This window comes from Aphidius gifuensis, linkage group LG1, assembly GCF_014905175.1.
Source record: "Aphidius gifuensis isolate YNYX2018 linkage group LG1, ASM1490517v1, whole genome shotgun sequence".
Lineage (NCBI taxonomy): Eukaryota > Metazoa > Arthropoda > Insecta > Hymenoptera > Braconidae > Aphidius > Aphidius gifuensis.
Genome location: NC_057788.1, coordinates 6502104 through 6522811, shown reverse-complemented (window position 1 = coordinate 6522811; position 20708 = coordinate 6502104). Strand labels below are relative to the sequence as shown.

The following is a 20708-nucleotide window of genomic DNA, read 5'->3' as shown; positions in this document are numbered from 1 at the left end:
CTCCCACTTTATTGTTTATTTTCTTGAATTTTCATCTTTGTATTCCATAATGATATTATAACAATGATAACACGTCTCAAATTGAATATCTAAAATTGTTTTTTTTTTTTTTAAATTAAAATTATCATTTTTTTTATTCATCATCTGATTATTTGTCATTCAATACAAATTAATTTAATTATATTTTGACACTAATGGGGTGAATATAAATGTTTACACAAAAAAAAAATATAATAATTTTTGTTGTAATGATAAATGAGACATTGTCCTTTTTAACGAGAGCGTGAAGCAAATATTATCGTGACGAAAGTTTATATTTATTAATTTATTTTTTATCTTGCAAATTTAAATTTAAAAATTGTATTATCTGTCAGGTAGGTGAAGGTACACATGTACATCTGTTACAAGATAATATTTCGATGGATATATAGTGATGAATTGTTGAGTCAACGGAAATGACAAAGAAACTTAATAATTTGTCAAAGAACATCGTTACGTTACGTTGACTCAAGAGTTATCTGTCCTCAAAAAAATTTATTTTTTTTTAACGCAAGACTTGTTTACTTATAAAATACATGATTATAAATTTTTTAAAAACCCTGAACAATATTATTATTTTACAATACAATGATTATCAAACCTGAAAATTCAGCAAGTATTTCGTAAATAATTATTTCTTCATTTTTATTTTATTTGCTAATCATTTCATTTTCACTCTATAATTGTGTTTTTTTTTTTTTTTTTTTATTTTATTTAATTTTAAGTGTCTACAGTTGAATTAAAATATATATATCAAAATTATCCAGTGAATTGAAAATAAAAGTGCACACTTGTGAACTTTCCAATCAGCCACATCCGGTTTTATTTTATTTTCAATTCAGAGTCAAGATCAAGTGGAAAGTTTGATAAGAAAAAAAATCAATAATAAAATTTAAAAAAAAAAACAAGTTAAAAAAAAAGAAAAATTTAATCTAGAATTTTATCACTTTTACTCTTTAAAATAACTATGATACAATAATATAATTATTGGATTTTTTTCTTTCTTAAAATTAATACAATTACTATAATTTAAATTTTTTTTTCTAAATTAATGTTATCATTTGAAAAGAAAAAAAAAATATGTGAGACTTGATGGAAATATTGTTTATACAATTGTAATATCGCGCATCAGTAAATTTTGAATTTTTGTTTATGTTAATGTGTTGATGTTGTTGATGGACCATCTCATATTTTCACCATTGAAATTTTAATCAAAATAATAATTAATACGTGTGTGAAAATATATATACGCTATTTGAACATCAAAACAACATGAAGTTTTACATTATACATATTATAATATATTACTTTCACGAGAATATTGTAGTGTCAGTGTGGTACTGGAGTACTTATGTTTGAGAGTTACAGACAACACTTGGGATACCCCTTTTTTGCCATATATATACATTCGAGTGTATATATAATATAATCATAAATATATATATATATTTTTACGTGCAGACTCCTCTTACTTTCTCCAGAGGACGGCAAAAGTAGGTCCCAAATACAATATAGAAAAAAAAGAAAAAAAAAAAAACAGATAATCATAATAACATGATGTTTTTAAAATCTCATTCTGAGAGATTTAATATTAAAGAAAAAAAAAAACTGTATTTTTATTATTTTAATCTTTAGGTAGCTTTATGAATCCTGTTTTTTTTTTTTTTTTTGGGAGGGAACCAAGATGAAGAACAGTTCCAAAAACTTGAAGAATTTATATTAGATATTTTTGGTTAACCTTGTGGCGTTTTAATTTATTTTAATATATAATAATATTCGATAACTGGTGGAAAATAAAATTTCGATTTTGTCCGATTAACCTTTGGTTTATTCTACTTTTTTTCTGATCAATCTTTGATTTACTTTTTTTTTTTTTGGAGCTCCAGAGAGACTCTAATGAGTTGGAGTAAATTAGAGAAATCATTTTTTTTTTTTAACAGTCATAAACACTCTAGTAAACATCTGTTGTTTTAAAAGAAATATTATGCATCAATCATTTTTTTTTTTTTTTTATATTGAACTGTCATTTACCTACTTTGTGAAAATTAATTTGTGACAGTAATTATGATAATGATGAAGATGATTGTGCATGTTATCACGTGTTGGAAAAATTAATGCGTCTAAACAACAGCTAAATTATATTTAAAGTTGATTAATTAAAATGAGCTTTGAAAGAGCATTTTTAAAAATTTCATTTTGATAAAAGAAGAGTGTTTTTGATTGCTTATCATTTTAGCATTTTATAACTCTTTTAACTTGTCTAAATAAAATACTAATCTATCTATTTATTTTGGAGAAATTTAAAAAATTTTACAAAGAAAAAATAGCGAAAAAAATATTTCCATCTGTTTAAAAAATTATTCCAGTTGACAAATAATAATACAAGAATTATTATTAACAATTAACAATATTACTTGAGCAATTTCTTTTTTAAATTGTTGTTGATTTATCATGGAACACTGAACGAGTGCCTCTATCGTCGAAATCCTTATTTATAAATTAGAGAGTGACAAGTCTAGTCTGTATACTATTTTCCATGACTAAATTTACAACCTCAAAATCCGTTTTAAAATAATAATAAAAAGAACACTTAAATTGTCAAAATATTGTTAATCATAAAGACAATTGTTAACAATAAAAAATTGTCAACATGATTGTTCCAATTTCAAATAATTTTTTACGAACAGCATCAAGAAGTGTTAGATTGAGTCATCAACAGGTATGTCATAATTAATTATTGACTAATAATTTGACACTGTCTTATCTGTATTTATCTGAGTTGTGTTTTACATAATCTTACATGTTTTTTTTATTATTATTAGATTAAGTATTCATCAGAAAAAAAAAAAGAAGACAAACCACAACCAGAAATACCAAAAAATGAACTTGAGGGAATGTTTGCTGCTCAAAATCAAGATAATCATAATAAAATGTATGACAAAAAACCATTTAAAATGTTACTTGAAGCTGGTAAAAAATATTCATGGTGTTTTTGTGGACAAAGTCATGGACAGCCTTTATGTGATGGAACTCATAAAAATATATTTTTAAAAATAACACAAAAACCAATTAGATTTTCTGTTAAAGAAACTAAAGAGTATTGGCTTTGTAATTGTAAACAAACATCAAATAGACCATTTTGTGATGGTACCCACATGAGAAAAGACATTCAAGAAAAAAAATTTCAAATGTAAATAATACACAACACTTGGTTATTGTAAAATAAATTAAAAACTTTTACAAATATTAATATTTTTTAATTTATTTATGTTGTAAATGGTTGTAAAAATTTAAACATTATTTTATTTATTTATTTTTTTATAAAAAATTGATAAGGTAGAATTTTTTTTATTGACTGAATTCCCAATAGTTCAATTAATTCTCACTGAAACATTAATTTATTGTCGCTTTTAAACGGCGTGGCTTAACGATATTTTACTTATAAAAAAAAACGGTTAACCGGTAATCTAAATAAATGCCCAAACACAAACAATTGGAGTTGAATAATAATTTAATTGATGATAAACAAATTGTGCCAGTGACAGAAATATTTATTGAAAATTAATTGGAATAAACACAAGGGAATAATGAAAACGTCGTAAGTAGACTTAACTCAAGTTTTATGGTTAAATATAATTTTTTGATTATGACAGCTCTGAGTATGAAAAACAAAACAAGCCAGTTTTGTTAATAACAAACACAATTGTTAATGAAATGATAATTTTTTTTAGACGACCAAAGGCCCCAATGTCGGCCAGAAAACCTGCTAAACCAAGATTTCCAAATGTGTCATCAAAAGATCCAGTACAAGTTTATTGTAGAATAAGACCAATGCAAAATCCAACAGATGAATCATGTATGAAAATAATATCACCAACAACATTAGTTATAACACCACCAGAATCAGCAATTAATTTTCGTAGTAATAGTAAAGATATACAAACATCATTTACAAAAATATTTGACGATAATATATCACAAAAAGAATTATTTAATGAAGTTGCATTGCCATTTGTTGAAAATTTAATTGCTGGTAAAAATTCATTGTTATTTACATATGGTGTTACTGGTAGTGGTAAAACATACACAATGACTGGTGATGCAAATGATGTTGGAATAATGCCACGTTGTCTTGATGTATTATTCAATAGTATAACAAATTATCAAGCTAAAAAATATGTATTTAAACCAGATAAATTAAATGGTTTTGAGGTACAAAGTGATGCTGATGCATTAATTGATCGTCAAACTGAATTAAATGCTGGTTTAACAACACCAAGAAATCCAAAAAAAGCTAAAAGAATGATTGGACATGATAGTGATACTGATAGTAATCCACCAAGTTCAAGAGAACGTGATGAATCATTAATTATTCAAGTTGATCAAGATAATTCATATGCTGTATTTGTAACATATGTTGAAATATATAATAATAGTGTATTTGATCTTTTAGATGATAATATACCAGAAGATCCAAGATGTGGTGGTGTTCCTAAAAATTTACAATCAAAATTAATAAGAGAAGATGGTAATAAAAATATGTTTGTTCATGCTGTTACTGAGGTTGAAGTTAATAGTCCAGAGGATGCATTTCAAGTATATAATCGTGGACAAAGAAGACGTAGAGTTGCACATACAGCTCTTAATACTGAATCAAGTCGTTCACATTCAACATTTACAATAAGATTAGTACAAGCACCACTTGATTGTGATGGTGAAAATGTTATACAAGATAAACGTGTTATAAATATTAGTCAATTATCACTTGTTGATCTTGCTGGTTCTGAAAGAACAAATAGAACTAAAAATACTGGACAAAGATTACGTGAAGCTGGACAAATAAATAATTCATTAATGACATTAAGAACATGTTTAGAAATATTACGTGAAAATCAAGTACAAGGAATTAATAAAATAGTACCATATAGAGAATCAAAGTTAACACATTTATTTAAAAATTATTTTGATGGTGAAGGTAGTGTTAGAATGATTGTATGTGTTAATCCACGTTGTGATGATTATGATGAAACAATACAAGTTATGAAATTTGCTGAAATAACACAAGAAGTACAAGTTACAAGACCAACTGTACAAAAAATTGATATGGGTTTTACACCTGGACGTAGACAAGCTAATAAATTATTTAAAGAAGCTAAAAATAAAATTGATAAAGATGATACAACTGATTTATTACATACAAATGATATTGGTTTTGTATATAGTTTAGGTGGACAATTTCCTGAACTTGAATTAACAAATCCTCATAATGATCGTATTATTAAAAATCTTATTAATTTTTTACAACAAAGAATTAATAAAAAAAATATATTACGTAGTGATTTAACAGCTAAACAAAATGAATGTCGTAAAATTTTACATAACATGGAAAAAGATAATATTGAGCTTAGAATTGATAATAGTTCATTGAAAAATTGTAATGAACAACAAAAAGAAAAAATAAATACATTTTATACACATGTACATGGTACTGAAACTCAAAATGATCATTTATTTAATAAATTAAAAAAAGCTGATGATATTATCAAGAGTCTACGTCAAGAAATACATCATAAAGAATTTTTATTAAATCAACAATTATTAAATGAAGCTAAGCTAAAAAAAGATTATGATGTTAAATTACAAAATGAATCAGATAAAATTAAACGTGATGCACAAAGAGAGTTGAAATATAAAAATCAAAAAATAATAACACATAATAAACAACTTGAGGAAAAAGTTAAACGTGCACAAGAAATATTTACATCAAATTTACCAATATCAACAGTTGAAAGTAATAATGTCAATGTACATGAACAAATTAATAAATGGAATAAACAACAGCCATCAACTGGCAATGATAATAGAACAAGAAAAGTACCAGTTGTTAATTTACGTAGTAGAAGATCACGTAGTACAGAGGGACGTTGGGTTAGTCATCAAGCAAAAAATTTAGTACCACTTGATACTGTTTTACAACCACGTGTAGCACGTAAAAGTTTATCAAAAATGTTGGATCCAAAAGAAGTTACTGGCTCATCAAGATATTGTTTGATTGATCAAGAACAAGATACTGATGGTGAACTTGAAACAAAAGTATACAAGGGTGATATATTACGAACAAGTGGTGGTGGTGCACAAGTTGTTTTTAATGATGTTGAACATCTCAAACAAATGTCACCAACTGCTGGAAAAAAAAGATCAAGTAATGCCAGAGACAATAATGAAAATCAAAATATTCCAGCTGACAATAAACGACCACGAGTCAATCGTTAGTATTATTATTCAAAATAATATTAAATACTCTCTTTATATCAAAACATACTCACTTATATTTTAATATATTATCAATAATTATTTTTAATTTAAATTAATAAATAATAAGCAATTAATTTGTTTTTTTTTTTTTTTCATATATATTTGTAATGCTTGATTAAGCAACAACTTTTTTTTAATGTTTTTTTTTTTTTTTTTTTTATTTTTATTCACAACAGTAAACATGAAATTATTTCTCCATTTTCTCTTTACTATTATTACTATGTGTTTTATCATTATCACTATTAGTTTATTATTATTATTTATAAACACATTATTAGCGTTTATTTGAACATCTTTTTTAATATTAACAGAATCTCATTTTTCATATTTTTTTTTTTTGCTTGAAATAATTGTTACGAGTTTTGTAAAATACTGAATACATAAACATTTAATCAACAGATATCCAGATTTGTTATTTGATTTATTTTAATATTAGGTTTTTTTTATTCTTTGATAAGTTTTTTTAAATTTATTTTTAACAATGTTATTGTGAAATTTATTTTTAAGTGAAGAATTTATTTTTTTTTTATTTTTTTTATTTCTCGTGTGAGTGGATACAGACAATTATTTTTTTTTATTTTTAATTTTAATTATTAATTTTTACAAGTAAGAAAAAAGAAAAAACAATTCCATTTTTTTTTTTATTATTAATAAATCTTAGCATAGGACGCAAAAGAGAGTTGAGCGCTTTTTTTTTTTTTTTTTTTTCGAGCAAAATTCTATTGAACAAACAATATTCGAAAAAAAAAAAAATTATTTATTATGAAAAAGTATTGATTATCAATGTATAATTAACTAAAGTAATTTTTTAATCAAGATTTAAATTAATTGGCAATGTGAAAAAAAAAGTATCGTATGAAATGAAAAAAAAAAAAAATAATAGCTGAGGACTAGATAAAAAATTGGTTAAATCTTTGTAAAATATATATCTTTTTTTTTTTTTTTTCTTTTTTTTTGTTATATTAAGTTTCTGCTTTTCAACATTTTTTTATTTTTTTTTCTAAATTTTTATATTTTTATGTGACAATTTATAGAAAAAATATTTAAGCATTTTAATTATTCATTTAAAGTCGGATACAGTCTACATCGTGATAAGAAAATAAATAAAAAAATTAATTTTAAGGAATTATTAATTTCGAGTGTCAGATACTCTGTGTAAGTGGAAAAAAAAAAAAAATACAATTGAATTGAATATAGAATAGAAGGTATAGAGAATAGTAGTATAAATTAAATCACGACTAAAATGAACAACTCATTGATCTTTGAGGAAATATATAATTGAAATAAACCTCATAAAATGCATCAATATGTCACTCATCAGCAAAATGTGAATATATTATCAAACAAATAGAGACAAGTATTGATTAAAATTTATTCAATAGCTTTACTCATAAATTCAATAAAACGTTTACCATATTGATCTGGATCACATGTTGATATTCCATCGACATTTGATCCATACTTGACTGTTTTTGCTGCTTTTGCTGCTTGTTTACGTACACCATAATGCGTTAAAACATCAATTATTGCAAGAAAATATATTTCCTTGTTTGGTGCACCTGTAAGATAAATATAAAAAGAAAAATTCAATTATAATAATTAATAATTAAAAATAAATAATTAAAATTACCTTCACTACTTGGAATAGCATAAATATCAAGCTCTGGAATAATAGCATCTTCATATTGAAGACTTGTTTCTCTCATAAGTGCAGCATGTGGTGATTCTGGTGGTGTTGTTGAACCAGTAACACCACCAATTCCACTAACACCACTCCATCCCCATAAACGATCTGTTCCAGTTCCTCCACCTACTCTTGAATCAATACCACTTCCTGATTCACTATCATCTTCATCATCATGATTATCATCATTTTCACCTCTTTCAGCACGTTCACGATTTTCTTGTTCAGCTCTTGCACAATCATGAAGACCAAGTAATAATGAATAATCCATTAAATGTAATCTTGTTAAAAAATCAACATCAGCACTTAGTGTTTCAATTAATTTTGTTTTAGCTTCATCACCAATAAATATTTTCATTCCATCTTTAACAAAATCATTATCTTTATATGTTGGTAAATCTTTTTCTTTTTCTTTATCTGATGCTTCTCTATCAACTGTTGAACCTTTTAAATCAAATTTTTTATGTGTCGTTAAATGATTTGAAAATACATTTCTTATTGCAACAACATAATGTTCAACACCATCAACAGTTAATCTATACATTCCTAAATATTGAGGAAGTAATGTTTTTCCATGTCTTTCAACAATATATGGATGATAATGTTTTAAAAATGAATGCATTCTTTCAACTTCTTCACTTGTTAGTGTTTTTATTATAAATAATTTATCATCTGATTGATAAAATTTTGCTCCACTTTTACCAGATGAATCATCCAAAATTGGTTGTGATCTGTAAATTAAATCAACAATATTTTATTCAGTCAAATGTTTCATTTTAATTTTCTTAAAATCGACATACACACACACTCATTTTTAAATATCATCAAATAATTATAATAAATACACCTAATGTTATAATAAACGTTATTTTTTTAAAAAAACAAACAAAGCCTTTCAAGGTTTTATAAAAAATCTAAAAAAAAAAAATAAAAAAAAATAATTGGTGCGTGGTAAACAACGACATAACGACAGAAAAATGTCACGTAAATGACATAAATAATTATTTTTGTTATTATTATTTAAATAATTTATATATCGCGTGTTAATTTATCAACAAATATTATTGCAAGTGATATAATATATTGTCGGTGTTGATTGTGAATTTGTGTTAGTGTTCCTTTATTCCACGTGCAAATTAAAAATAATAAAAAAATATAATTTAATTTAAAAAAAAAAAGTGTACGTAATTAGCAACAATAGTTAAATGTTTTTTTTTTTTTTTTTTTTAAATTTAATATTCAATCATGTCAAACCTCAAACGTTTTGGTTTAAAACTGTATGTTCGATGTGATTTATTTTTATTATTATATTTTGACGCGACAATCTTTGTTGAGGATAAATTAATTGTTGGTACTGTTGCCGAACGTTGAACAATATGACGTTGTTTGACGTTCTCGTTGATATGTTGAATTGTTTTATTATTTTCATTATCTTGATATCTTGAACGATGCAATGAACGCGATGGACTAAATGCACGACATCTACCCGAGTAGTAAATTATTATTTTCTTTTAATTTAATATTATTAAATAAATAAATAATAATAATGAAAAATTAAATTTACATTTGTTTATTTTAATTTATTATTTTTTTTTATTATTTACCTTGTCATTGATTCTTTGTAGTCCAAATCATCGATGCCAAATCTTTCACGAAGATTACGAAATACAAGTGGACAATATTCTTTTATTTTAAAATGCGATGGCATATTTTCCCTGTAAAATTATTCAATAAAAATTATTATTATTATTAATATAACAAAGTAAAATTATTTAAGGCTTATATTAAAATTGAATAAATAAAAAAAATAATAATAAGACAAGTTAATGAATAATAAATAACAGCCTTCATTTTAATTCTATTATTAAACTCAGCTAATTGTAAATTTTGGCGCAGACAGATTAATTATCATATAATAAATGAAAAAAAATTAAGAAAAATAAATAAATAAATTATAAAATATAATAATAATTTTAAAAATATTTATACTTGTTGAAAAGATGATTGTCAACTTTAAGCTTTGAATAAGCCCTAAAATCATCTGGCAGAAGCATGACAGGAATGTTGACATGACTAAGCTCATTTATCTGTAAAATAAAAATAAATAATATTATCAATAAAAATGTAAATAAATACAGGAATGACATCATCCTAATGAAAAATAGAAAAATATTAAAAATCCTCAGGTTAAATGAAAATTAATTAAAATAAAATACAGGAAATAAAATAATTGCTTGTAATGATTAAAAAAATTCTCATCAATTTTAAATGACATGTTAAATTTATAAAAAATAAAATAATATATTTGCATTAATTGGCATACTTTGACAATATTATTGCTGTTAAATATCACGCAATAATATTGTCATAAGCAAAAGAAAAAAAATAACCTGTTAAATCAGAGAAATTATATGAAAATTAATTTCGAAAAATATATGAATTATCTCACCGTGTGATTGACACCCCACATGAAAACACTGAGAAGTGGTTCATTGGCACGAAAAAGCTTGACCTTTTGATGCTTAACACGAAAATGTTTTTTTTTTAATTTGGACAAGCCACTGGACATTTGTGTTATACCTGACATATTTATGTCAATTTGAATATATATCAAAAATTAACTCAAATAATATTCAATAAATTTTATTTTTTAAATTACACTCAACACCAACTGTACAAAGTCAATGAAAAATAATGACTGAATTTTATTTATTTAATTTTAATCCGGCTTCCAGTATATGATCACAGGAAAAAAAAAAAATAAAAATAGTGGGGAGAAGAGGGGAATCAGTCAGTAACTAACAATATTGTGTATGGCGTCTTTAAATTATTTTTTATTTTTAATTTTTATTTTTCAATGCTCCATGTATTTGTGTACATTTTTAAATAAATTATTTATAATAATATGTAGTTTTAGTTATCCAAATTACGCCCATTTAATTTTTAATACAATGTGACTTTTCACAAACACACACACACAATACACTGAAAGAAAAAAAAAAAAAATACTAAATATTCGATACTAAGTTCAGGGTCAAAAATTTACTCCGAAACTTGTTTTTATTTTTTCACTATTATTTGTGGGTTTGATATTATGGAATTTTATAATTTATATTATTTTTAATATTGCGATTTTTTTTTTATTAGCTATTTTTTATTAGGGTTTAATTTAGAGGTACAATCAGACCGCGCACGGCGACAGTCGATCGGCCACTGAATGGTCCTTTTAAAAATGGCTGATCGCGGACATTTTTTTTTATATTATTTTTATATGATTTTTACATAGGTGTATGTGAGTGTGGTTCTAGAAAATGTCATCAAAGCTTTATTATCAATAATGCAATATTATTGAAGTTTTTTTTTTTTTTTTTTTAATGAATTTTTTTTTGTATGAATGAATAACTAGTCAAATAAAAATTTGAATATATAATTGGAATTTTAATATATTTATACAATAAAATCATTATTTAATTATAATAAAAAATGCATGTTTTAATTAATTGCTTAATGCAAATGTTTGTTACTTTAGAAGAGACCATTTGAGTTGTTCTTTTGCTGACTGAAGTACCTGTTGATAAAAAACAAAAATTACATTTTTATTTGTTATGATTTTCGAAATATATTATTTGCAATTTTAAGGTATCTTTATAATTATAGTAATGAGGAAAACAATTAGTTGATTAGTAAGGATAATAATTTATGTTTTTGTACTTGAAATAATTGACTTGTTTGTTTAATTAACTTGGCATGTTTAATGAACACAGAAGGTTTTATGAAGCTAAATATTGATGGCCTTTTATTTCGTCCATTACCTGAGCAACAGTTTGTTCACCCAAAGGTGTATCATCACTTCTCAGTGCAACTCTTTGAACGACATTTATTGGATTAGCATCCAAAATAATACTGCAAAAAATTAAAAATAATTTTGAAAATTACTATCCTTGTCAAAATGATGATTAATTAATAAATTTATCAATTAAATTATTACCCTCCATCACATATTTCATCCATAGCAAGCATAACAACATCAAGATTATCTAAAACAGCTCGTTTTTCAACATTTCTTCTTAATATTACACTTATTGATTCAAACAAACAGTGCAATACACTCATGAGAATTAACTGTTAACAAAAATTATAAAAACTGGTATTATTTAATGTCATTTAACATATGAAATATGATTTATTTGTTACCTCATTTTCATGTGAATCACCCATCACATAAAAATATAAATCAACACTACTTTGATAGACACATGTCATTCCATCCATCATAATTATTTCAGAATTTGATCTATGTGTTTTGTTAAATATATTTTTTTCAAATGCTTTTTGTTCCTTGGTTGTTGAAAATATATTTTTATCATAATACTTGGCTAATAATCTGTGGCCATCATTGTCAAGTATGGCAATGCCCTTGACTGTATACAAAGTTGGTTCCTGTTAAATTTGTTTAAATTTATATTATTAATTTATTATTATTTCAAAGAAATAAAAAATAAAAACAAATATGTATTTTTTTTTTTTTTCATATTGAGGTTAGATTCAATTTTTAATAGTTTCTTTTTTTTTTTTTTATAATTGTTGTTGTTGTTTATAGTGTTTGGATATTTATATTTTTAAAAAATACACATATGATTTTAGAAAAATTATAAATTTATTTATTTACCATCAAGTGTCCGTCCATGATTCGAAAAGCGACGTGTCAATTGTCAAAATTTTTTGATGACGGAGTACAATAACAACAATAAAAAAAAATAAAAAAAAAAAGGAGAGACAACTTTTTTTAATATAGAAATCCGCCATAGAGGTCTCTTGTCCTCCTCGGCCATTTTTGTTTTTTCATTTGATGATTAAATTCAAAAAAACATTTATTGATGATATTGATGAATCATATATTATTTATTCAGACAAAACTATAAATTTTATACAAAAATTAAATCCAATATAGTTGTCAATAGCTGAACATGATTGTTAAATTATTGGTAATTTTTATAGAGCATTCCTTGAGCAACTGGTAATGCAGCTGATTTACCAAGCAATTTTTCAACAATTGCCAATGCAAAACTATAAACAGTACCTGGTCCACGACTGGTGATCAAATTACCTTAAAAAAATTAAAAATAATCAACAATTAATGACAAATTTAATTGATTATTTTAAAGTAATGTACAATTAAAAGTTGATTGTACCATCAATAACAACATCATCCTCTAAATATTGATAAAAATCAGTCAATTGATCCTTCATTGCTGGATAAGATGTTAATTGTTTGTTCTTAAAAATTCCATGAGACTTAAGAGCTGTTGGAGCTGCACAAATTGCTGCAATTATTTTTCCTTTATTTTCCTGTAGTTTCAGTAATTTTCCAACTTTTTCAGACTGTAAAAAAACAAAATAAATCATTGATAAACAGTCAGCTGTTTAAATAAAAAATTATATATTTATACATACAGCACCAAGTGCTTTAGAGCCACCAAGTCCACCTGGCAATATAACAACATCATAATCTTGGTCTTGGACATCATCAAGCTTGCAATCAGCAACAATTTTAATATCACGACTACATTTTATTGTCATTGAATCAGTGATACTTGCAATTGTCACGACAATCTGCAAAATAAATAAATATTTTATTTTTTAAATTAAATAATAACATAAATCATCAATTTAAAAATTACCCCAGCTCGTCGAAGTATATCAACTGTTGTTACAGTTTCCATTTCTTCAGCTCCATCAGCCAACAACAAAATTGCATTTTTTGTTTCCATAATATTGTCCAAAATCCAACTTTAATTAATTACAAAATTAATAAATATTTAATGTAGTTCAACTACTTGAAAGATTATGACGTCAACTTGATCAATCACGCCACAATTAAATAGCTTTAATTATTTTTATTTATATCTCTAATCAAATGATCACTCCAGAGTCCAGTCTACAAATAAATACAAATGTCACAACATTAGATGTACCTAACCTGTCCAAGAAAACATCTATCCAAAAATCATTTAAAGTTTATTTTAGTTAATTGTTTATAAATAAAAAAAAACTATGTTGTTTTCAAGAAGTTTTTGTACAAGTATAATAAGAAAATCACCAGTTAAATTAAGTTATACATTGTATGACAATAATGTGGTACCAAATAAATCACCAATTGTGATAATGCATGGACTATTTGGATCAAAGAATAATTGGAATACTTTATCAAAGGCATTGAATCAACAAACTCAAAGAAAAATCATTGCAATTGATGCTAGAAATCATGGCAGTTCACCTCATACACCAGTGATGACATATGGATCAATGGCTAGTGATGTCAATGAGCTGTTAAATGATCTTGGACATGATAAATCAATTTTAATTGGACACAGTATGGGTGGTGCTGCAATGATGTATACAGCTTTACGTTATCCTACAGTTGTTGATAAATTAATTGTCGTTGATATGTCACCAATAAAAACAAGTCCAAGTCTTCATCAAATGACTGATATTATTAATTCCATGACTGCTGCTGATTTTAGTAATATTAAAAATATTTCAGAAGCAAGAAAAAAAATTGATATCTACTTGGCTAAGACAATTGATTCACCAGGAATTAGACAATTTTTAGTAACAAATATCATTGAAGATAATGGAGTCTTCAAGTGGAGAGTTAATCTTCCAGTTATATCTCAATATTTCTCAACTCATATTGCACAATTTCCAACTGAAATTATCAACAACAAACATGAATTGTCAAGTAGTTTTGATGGAAAAACACTGTTCATTGGTGGATCTAAAAGTGATTACATACGAATTGAAGATCATGAAAAAATTAATAAATTATTCACCAACTGTAGAATTGAATATGTCGAAGGAGCTGGCCACTGGGTTCAATCTGATAATCCAGCTAAATTCCTAGAACTTTCTAATGAATTTATCAATGAAACTTAGCTCAACAAAAAAAATGTAATAATAATTTAAATAAATTTTAGATACCACAAGTAAATGAAGTACCAATAAAACCTTTTATTTATTTATTATAATAAAAAATTTTCAACAAACATATAAAAACACTACACCAGTAAATATAAAATAAAAAATTTCTCCTTTCCACCCAATAAAAAAAAACCACCTGATTCCCTGATAAATCTATGATAATAATTTTATAATTATTCAACAATATTATTTAAAGTTTTGATGCAAATTCAGATATTTTGATGTCTTTCAGGTCAACATGAGCAAATGTTATAACAGGTGTATTAGTTTCAACAGTTGTAGTTTGAAAATGTATTCTATTTCCTTCTCGCCACATATCAGTTTTCAATGTTTGACCAGGAATAACTGGTTTGCTAAATCTAGCACGTAAACAATCAAACAATTTTGAATCACCAGATGCAAATGTATTTAGAACATGTCTAACTGAAAAACCAAGTGAACATAAACCATGTTGAATTGGTTGTTTAAAGCCAACCATTTTAGCAACATCTGGATCAATATGAAGTGGATTTGTATCACCAGATGTTAATCTATAAAATGCTGCTTGTTCAACACTAGTTTTTTGTATAACTGTAAAATCAGCTTTACGTTTTGGCATTTCATATGATGGTATTTCATGAATTGATTTTTTTTTACCACCAAAACCACCAGCACCTTGAAATATAGCAACAATTTGTCCTTCTGATATTTTATCACCACTATCAACTTCATATGTTTCATGTTTTATCAATACAAATGCATGTCTTCCTTTATCAAGAATATCTTGAAAATAAACTCGTGTCTCGACATTTGCCTCAACTGGTATTGTCTTTAAAACTTTTAAATATTGTTCACCATGTACAGCACCAGCAAGATTAATATCATCTCTTTGTAAACTATCATGTATTAATGTAGTTTCAAAAGCAGCAAGTGGTCCATACACAACATAGTACGTTGGAAAAACACTAAAATTATCATTGCTTTCATACAAATAACGAAATTCACGTGGATCTTTTATTGATGCACCAATACTGAGTGCATATAATATTGCATCTTTAAAATTATACGTATGTTTAACAGAATATGTTTTGTCAGTTTGTTGTGAACTTTGTGATAATTTATCAACAACACCCATAAGATCAGCAGCTTCTTCAGCAATTGTTTCAAAACGTTGAGCATTTGACATATCAGTTACAGATGACCAATTGTCTCTTACAGCTTCAAGTGTTACTGGATCATTAATATTTTTACGTAAAATAACACCATTTGATCTTACAATATGACATTTACCAGCCCAACCAAGAGCTGACTCAATAATTGAACCATTTTCTTGACAATCATCATGACAAAGCCAGAGTACAATTGGTGCAATTAATTCTGGTTTAAGTTCTTTCCAAAAATCAGGTGGAACAATACCCTCAGTTAAACGTGAGCCAGCAGTTGGTACAATGACATTTGTTGAAATGTTTGAACTTTGTCCTTCAATTGAAAGTGTATTTGCAAGTCCAATAAGTCCCATTTTAGCTGCACTATAATTTGCTTGTCCAAAATTACCATAAAGTGCAGCATTTGATGATGTAAATATAATTTTACCATATTTTTGTTTTCGAAAATATGGCCATGCAGCATGTGTTGTTTTCATTGAGCCTTTCAAGTGTACATCTTGGATTATATTCCAATCATTATCAGACATTTTAACAAATGATTTATCTCTAAGTATACCAGCATTATTAATTAATATATCAATTTTACCAAATGCATCAATTGCTGTTTTAATAATTTTATCACCATCAAGTACTGAATCATAATTTGCAACAGCAATACCACCATTTTTTGTTATTTCATCAACAACTTGATCAGCAACCTTTGTACTTGATCCATCACCATGACGACCTGATCCTAAATCATTTATAACGACCTTTGCACCACGAGCTGCAAATGCCAATGCATATGCACGTCCAAGACCAGCACCTGATCCAGTTACAACAACAACTTTTCCATCAAATCTTAATTCTGATGACATTTTTTTGGCTATTATTTTTTAATATTATATTAATGCCTAAAAGCAAACAAGTAATTAGACAATTTGTTATTTAATTTTTTAATCTACACTGACAATTATTACTTACCTATATGGAATATGTTGGCTGACTGTAGATATAATTAAAATTAATTATTGCAATTCATGCAATATTATCAATATATTATAATTTTTTTTTTTCTGTTCTAATTATTATTGATGTATTGGATAATATTATTTAATTAATATTCTGACACTATCAGTACATCATCATCATCATTATCATCATCACAAGGTAGATTATAATTATAACGAAAAAAAATTTTAAAAATGCTTCGTAAAAAAAAATCAAGTACACAGTACCTAAATGATTATTATATTTTTTATTTTTTATTTACCAACATACTGATTAATAATAATAAGTAATAATAGCCTTGGAATTTAACTCATACGTATGCGATAGATAATTTTTCGATATTTCGATAATTTAAATTTTCGATAGCTAATGAATTCATCGAATGATAAACCTGAAAATCGAGTTTTGTTAACGAGAGGTGTGTGGGGGGCAAGACAATTTCATAAAAAAATCGATGACTCAGACTGACTCAGACTGTATTGAATTTTTATTTTGACACAATAAAAGCAAATAAAAAAATTGACTCATCAACAAAGTTTAGTAATATCTTCATTTTGTGCTAACACATCAAGTTATAATTACACGGTATTTTCAGATATTATTTTTTTTATTAAATTATTTTAAATTATTTTAAATTATGAGATAGTAACAAAAAATGTCAAATCTAAAATTCCCTAAATTCTAGTAACTTCAACTAGCCATTTTATAAAAAAAAATTTAAAAAAAAAACTAAATTCTACACTATTTAAATTACTGACTGTGTTTTTTCTCACACACGTGGTCCAGTAGTAGACAATTCATAACACAAAAAATTATTATTGACATTATTAAAAAATGAGTGTAATTTTAAGAAATACATTGCGTCTTGTTGGCACAGCAAAATATGCTCCAAATAATTCAGCAAAATATCTACGATCCATGACACTCACAACTAATCATTTAAATAATTCATTATTGTCATTCAATCAAGGTAACAAACAATATAATCACGTGTATTTCGAGTTGCTTCGAGTATTTATTTATTTATTTATTTTTATCATTAATATAAATTTAATTATTTAATTATTTTAAAAAAAGTCTGTATAATTTTCTAAATCAGATTAAAACAGAAAAAATGTCATCAAGTATTTTTTTTGTTTTTAAATTTAATTGTTATTATCTATTATTTTTATAAAGCTAACCAAATATCAACTAATTTTGAGAAAATCATACGGACCACTGGAAACGAAATATTATCATTATTTGCTGCTAATGAAGAAATAAAAAAAGCAAAAATTGTTCATCTTAAGGTATCACTTAGTAGTGGTAAAGTAAGATTAATAACACCAGAAAGAGAGAAAAAGTAAGAAGCATATTGATCAATAATTTTAAACCAATTCTTTGATGATTGAAATTATTTATTATTAAGGCCAGGTGCTTAACATGAAGTGACAAAATTAAGTCAACTTTTCACCTCAAATTTTTGTCTCATGATGAAATTTATATTTTCAATTAAATAATTATAAAAAATATATCAAACAAGCACCTGGACAAAAAAATTGACCTATCACGAGTATGGTAAAAAAATATACATCATTAATAATATTATCATAATTATTATTTTACAGTTTAATTTTTCCTCCCACATTCAATATTGAACTTAATAAAGGATCAATTGAACCTAAAAGCAATAAAATTGCTGATGAAGAAGAGACATTATCATTCAAGTTAAGTAAATGGAAGGTATTACTTGATGATGGTGAATTAAAATTGAAAGTAATAGATACTGGTGAAACGTAAGTTGAATTTTTAAATACAATTTTAAATATATTCATTACTAACTTTTTATGAATAAAATTATTTTTCTTTTACAGGTTTATTTTGAAACACGCAGTTCACATTAAAGCTCACATAAACCCACCTAAACCGTTAGAGGATGGTGCTTTTGATCTCACTTCAGAACCACCTATTTCTAATGTTAGATCATATACCGCTAAAATAATATCAGAATCAGAAGGGTCAAAGCCTTTAGAGTAAGTTAAACATTAATCAATTATTTTAAACCAATTTTTTGTTTTTTAAAATTATTTAATTATCATATTAATTATTAATTTTCTATTAAATACAGAAAAATTACAATCTCTGTCTTAATAAAAAAAATCTACACAATAATTAATTATATTATTATTACCTTACAGTCGGGAATTCCCACCTGTAAAAACTATGGCCACTGCCGAACTATTTAAAAGTTACGGAAATCAAGTATCTGAGACACTAATAGAAACTGGAAATGTCGAAATGTAAGTCAAATATTAATCAATTATTTCAAACCCATTTTTTTTTTTTTTTGAAATTATTCAAATAATATATTTATTATTATGTAAAAAACGAATTACCCATTATGCTTTTTGATTATTTATTTAGAATTGAGGATAGACCAAATAGTTTTGGAAGAATGAAACTGAAATTTCCAATGACTGCGTCACTTGTAGGAGCTCCACAAGAAATCAAAATAACAAATACTGATGATACGTAAGTCAAACATTATTCAATAACTTTGAATCAATTTTTTGTTTAATAAAATTATTCAATTATCATATTATTGTTCTATTAAGGGATAAAAATTGATTTATTAAATAAGATTTATCATTCATTTATATCTCTAATCAACTTTTGATGACAAATATTATTATTTTTTTACAGTTACACTGCCTATCACACAGTTGAAATTCGAGCTAGCAAAAAATTGGCTGAAAATTTAAAAAATGGAAGTGCAGATGAAAACAAAAAAAGACTATCAAAAATTGGCAAACTTCGAGTGGAACTTGTGAGCGGTGATCTAATCTTTGAACCAAGAGTTTCCAGTGATCAAAGGTAAATTAAATATTAATATATTTATTTTGGACTTTTTTCTTTTATTATTCAAATTATTGTCTAATATATTTATCAATTATTATTAATATGATTGAAAAAGTCCTCTAAAAAACTGATTTTAAAAAAGATCCATCATTAATAATATTATTTTTTAATTTACAGTGTATTTATCAGACAAGAAGTCGACATTGAAATTGACTTGGACAGTGAAGTACCAAGTATTCTTATTAACCCTCATATAAAATCATATCATAATTTTTAGATAAAAATAAACAGTTATAACTAAATTATAATAAAACAATTGTCATATTATTTTATTGGTTTTGACAAAGATTTATAATTATAGTATTAAATATTCGATTAATGATTATTGATATTAAAATAAATAGCTATCATTTTTCTTGTCTTTTAATTTACGACGAATAATATATATTTTTTATCTAATATGTTATAATAAAATTATAATAAAACAATTATCATTTCATTTTGTTGGTTTTGATTCATAATTAAAGTATTAAATATTCGATTAATCATCATTTCTACCAATGATATATAAAAAAAACTAAATTCCACACTATTCAAATTACTTGAAATTACTGACTGTGTTGCTGTGGTTGCTGTGTGTTTTTCTCTCACATGCTCTCACACTTGCCAAGTTGCCACACGTGGTCTAGCACAGTCTATGTACATAGTAGGTTATG

At 25.3% G+C, this 20708-nt stretch overlaps 8 protein-coding genes across 9 annotated transcripts; 4 read left to right on the top strand and 4 right to left on the bottom strand.

Annotated features, from left to right (window-relative positions):
• Positions 1-2621: 2621 nt before the first annotated feature.
• Positions 2622-3285, top strand: LOC122847420 (CDGSH iron-sulfur domain-containing protein 3, mitochondrial). Its single transcript, XM_044145078.1, has 2 exons — positions 2622-2758; positions 2862-3285. Exons 1-2 carry the CDS (start codon positions 2690-2692, stop codon positions 3231-3233), a joined length of 441 nt encoding a protein of 146 aa, XP_044001013.1. The 5' UTR covers positions 2622-2689; the 3' UTR covers positions 3234-3285.
• A 183-nt stretch (positions 3286-3468) lies between these two features.
• Positions 3469-6373, top strand: LOC122847405 (kinesin-like protein KIF23). Its single transcript, XM_044145056.1, has 2 exons — positions 3469-3637; positions 3771-6373. The coding sequence occupies exons 1-2, from the start codon at positions 3627-3629 to the stop codon at positions 6310-6312; spliced, it is 2553 nt and encodes an 850-aa protein (XP_044000991.1). The 5' UTR covers positions 3469-3626; the 3' UTR covers positions 6313-6373.
• A 54-nt stretch (positions 6374-6427) lies between these two features.
• LOC122847411 (phosphatidylinositol 5-phosphate 4-kinase type-2 alpha) lies at positions 6428-11286 on the bottom strand. 2 transcript variants are annotated; one of them, XM_044145065.1, is made up of 6 exons: positions 10488-10865; positions 10028-10125; positions 9643-9753; positions 9293-9520; positions 7985-8769; positions 6428-7913 (listed from the first exon to the last, which is right to left on the bottom strand). In XM_044145065.1, exons 1-6 carry the CDS (start codon positions 10623-10625, stop codon positions 7726-7728), a joined length of 1548 nt encoding a protein of 515 aa, XP_044001000.1. In that variant the 5' UTR covers positions 10626-10865; the 3' UTR covers positions 6428-7725. The 2 variants fall into 2 exon arrangements, with proteins under 2 accessions (XP_044001000.1, XP_044001001.1); XM_044145066.1 differs by lacking the exon at positions 9293-9520 and having other exon boundaries at positions 10488-11286.
• Positions 10899-12820, bottom strand: LOC122847419 (coatomer subunit zeta-1). Its single transcript, XM_044145077.1, has 5 exons — positions 12708-12820; positions 12233-12478; positions 12027-12160; positions 11851-11941; positions 10899-11606 (listed from the first exon to the last, which is right to left on the bottom strand). The coding sequence occupies exons 1-5, from the start codon at positions 12723-12725 to the stop codon at positions 11559-11561; spliced, it is 537 nt and encodes a 178-aa protein (XP_044001012.1). The 5' UTR covers positions 12726-12820; the 3' UTR covers positions 10899-11558.
• A 101-nt stretch (positions 12821-12921) lies between these two features.
• LOC122847418 (protein dj-1beta) lies at positions 12922-13830 on the bottom strand. The gene is made up of 4 exons (XM_044145075.1): positions 13720-13830; positions 13493-13651; positions 13231-13420; positions 12922-13145 (listed from the first exon to the last, which is right to left on the bottom strand). Exons 1-4 carry the CDS (start codon positions 13807-13809, stop codon positions 13018-13020), a joined length of 567 nt encoding a protein of 188 aa, XP_044001010.1. The 5' UTR covers positions 13810-13830; the 3' UTR covers positions 12922-13017.
• Positions 13831-13970: 140 nt separating this feature from the next.
• LOC122847417 (protein ABHD11-like) lies at positions 13971-15052 on the top strand. The gene has a single exon (XM_044145074.1). The coding sequence runs from the start codon at positions 14093-14095 to the stop codon at positions 14972-14974; it is 882 nt and encodes a 293-aa protein (XP_044001009.1). The 5' UTR covers positions 13971-14092; the 3' UTR covers positions 14975-15052.
• LOC122847409 (peroxisomal multifunctional enzyme type 2) lies at positions 15005-17479 on the bottom strand. The gene is made up of 2 exons (XM_044145059.1): positions 17128-17479; positions 15005-17057 (listed from the first exon to the last, which is right to left on the bottom strand). Exon 2 carries the CDS (start codon positions 17019-17021, stop codon positions 15210-15212), a length of 1812 nt encoding a protein of 603 aa, XP_044000994.1. The 5' UTR covers positions 17022-17057; positions 17128-17479; the 3' UTR covers positions 15005-15209.
• A 403-nt stretch (positions 17480-17882) lies between these two features.
• On the top strand, positions 17883-20477 carry LOC122847416. The gene is made up of 8 exons (XM_044145073.1): positions 17883-18124; positions 18331-18496; positions 18762-18929; positions 19008-19166; positions 19332-19433; positions 19558-19665; positions 19837-20007; positions 20170-20477. Exons 1-8 carry the CDS (start codon positions 17989-17991, stop codon positions 20267-20269), a joined length of 1110 nt encoding a protein of 369 aa, XP_044001008.1. The 5' UTR covers positions 17883-17988; the 3' UTR covers positions 20270-20477.
• The last annotated feature ends 231 nt before the right edge of the window (positions 20478-20708 follow it).

Excerpts from the sequence above, each read along its gene's own strand:
- LOC122847418 (XM_044145075.1), bottom strand. The coding sequence starts at position 13,809 with ATGGAAACAAAAAATGCAATTTTGTTGTTGGCTGATGGAGCTGAAGAA. Across the intron at positions 13,421-13,492 it reads GCTCTAAAGCACTTGGTGCT|TCTGAAAAAGTTGGAAAATT; the intron begins GTATGTATAAAT and ends GTTTTTTTACAG. Across the intron at positions 13,146-13,230 it reads GGATGATGTTGTTATTGATG|GTAATTTGATCACCAGTCGT; the intron begins GTACAATCAACT and ends AATTTTTTTAAG.
- LOC122847416 (XM_044145073.1), top strand. The coding sequence starts at position 17,989 with ATGAGTGTAATTTTAAGAAATACATTGCGTCTTGTTGGCACAGCAAAA. Across the intron at positions 18,125-18,330 it reads ATTATTGTCATTCAATCAAG|CTAACCAAATATCAACTAAT; the intron begins GTAACAAACAAT and ends ATTTTTATAAAG. Across the intron at positions 19,167-19,331 it reads GAAGGGTCAAAGCCTTTAGA|TCGGGAATTCCCACCTGTAA; the intron begins GTAAGTTAAACA and ends ATTACCTTACAG.
- LOC122847409 (XM_044145059.1), bottom strand. The coding sequence starts at position 17,021 with ATGTCATCAGAATTAAGATTTGATGGAAAAGTTGTTGTTGTAACTGGA.
- LOC122847417 (XM_044145074.1), top strand. The coding sequence starts at position 14,093 with ATGTTGTTTTCAAGAAGTTTTTGTACAAGTATAATAAGAAAATCACCA.
- LOC122847419 (XM_044145077.1), bottom strand. Across the intron at positions 11,942-12,026 it reads GATGAAATATGTGATGGAGG|TATTATTTTGGATGCTAATC; the intron begins GTAATAATTTAA and ends AATTTTTTGCAG. Across the intron at positions 11,607-11,850 it reads GTGAACAAACTGTTGCTCAG|GTACTTCAGTCAGCAAAAGA; the intron begins GTAATGGACGAA and ends TTTTATCAACAG.
- LOC122847411 (XM_044145065.1), bottom strand. The coding sequence starts at position 10,625 with ATGTCAGGTATAACACAAATGTCCAGTGGCTTGTCCAAATTAAAAAAA. Across the intron at positions 8,770-9,292 it reads TTTAAACCAAAACGTTTGAG|ATCACAACCAATTTTGGATG; the intron begins GTTTGACATGAT and ends TTTAATTTACAG. Across the intron at positions 7,914-7,984 it reads TGCTATTCCAAGTAGTGAAG|GTGCACCAAACAAGGAAATA; the intron begins GTAATTTTAATT and ends TTTATCTTACAG.
- LOC122847420 (XM_044145078.1), top strand. The coding sequence starts at position 2,690 with ATGATTGTTCCAATTTCAAATAATTTTTTACGAACAGCATCAAGAAGT. Across the intron at positions 2,759-2,861 it reads TTAGATTGAGTCATCAACAG|ATTAAGTATTCATCAGAAAA; the intron begins GTATGTCATAAT and ends TATTATTATTAG.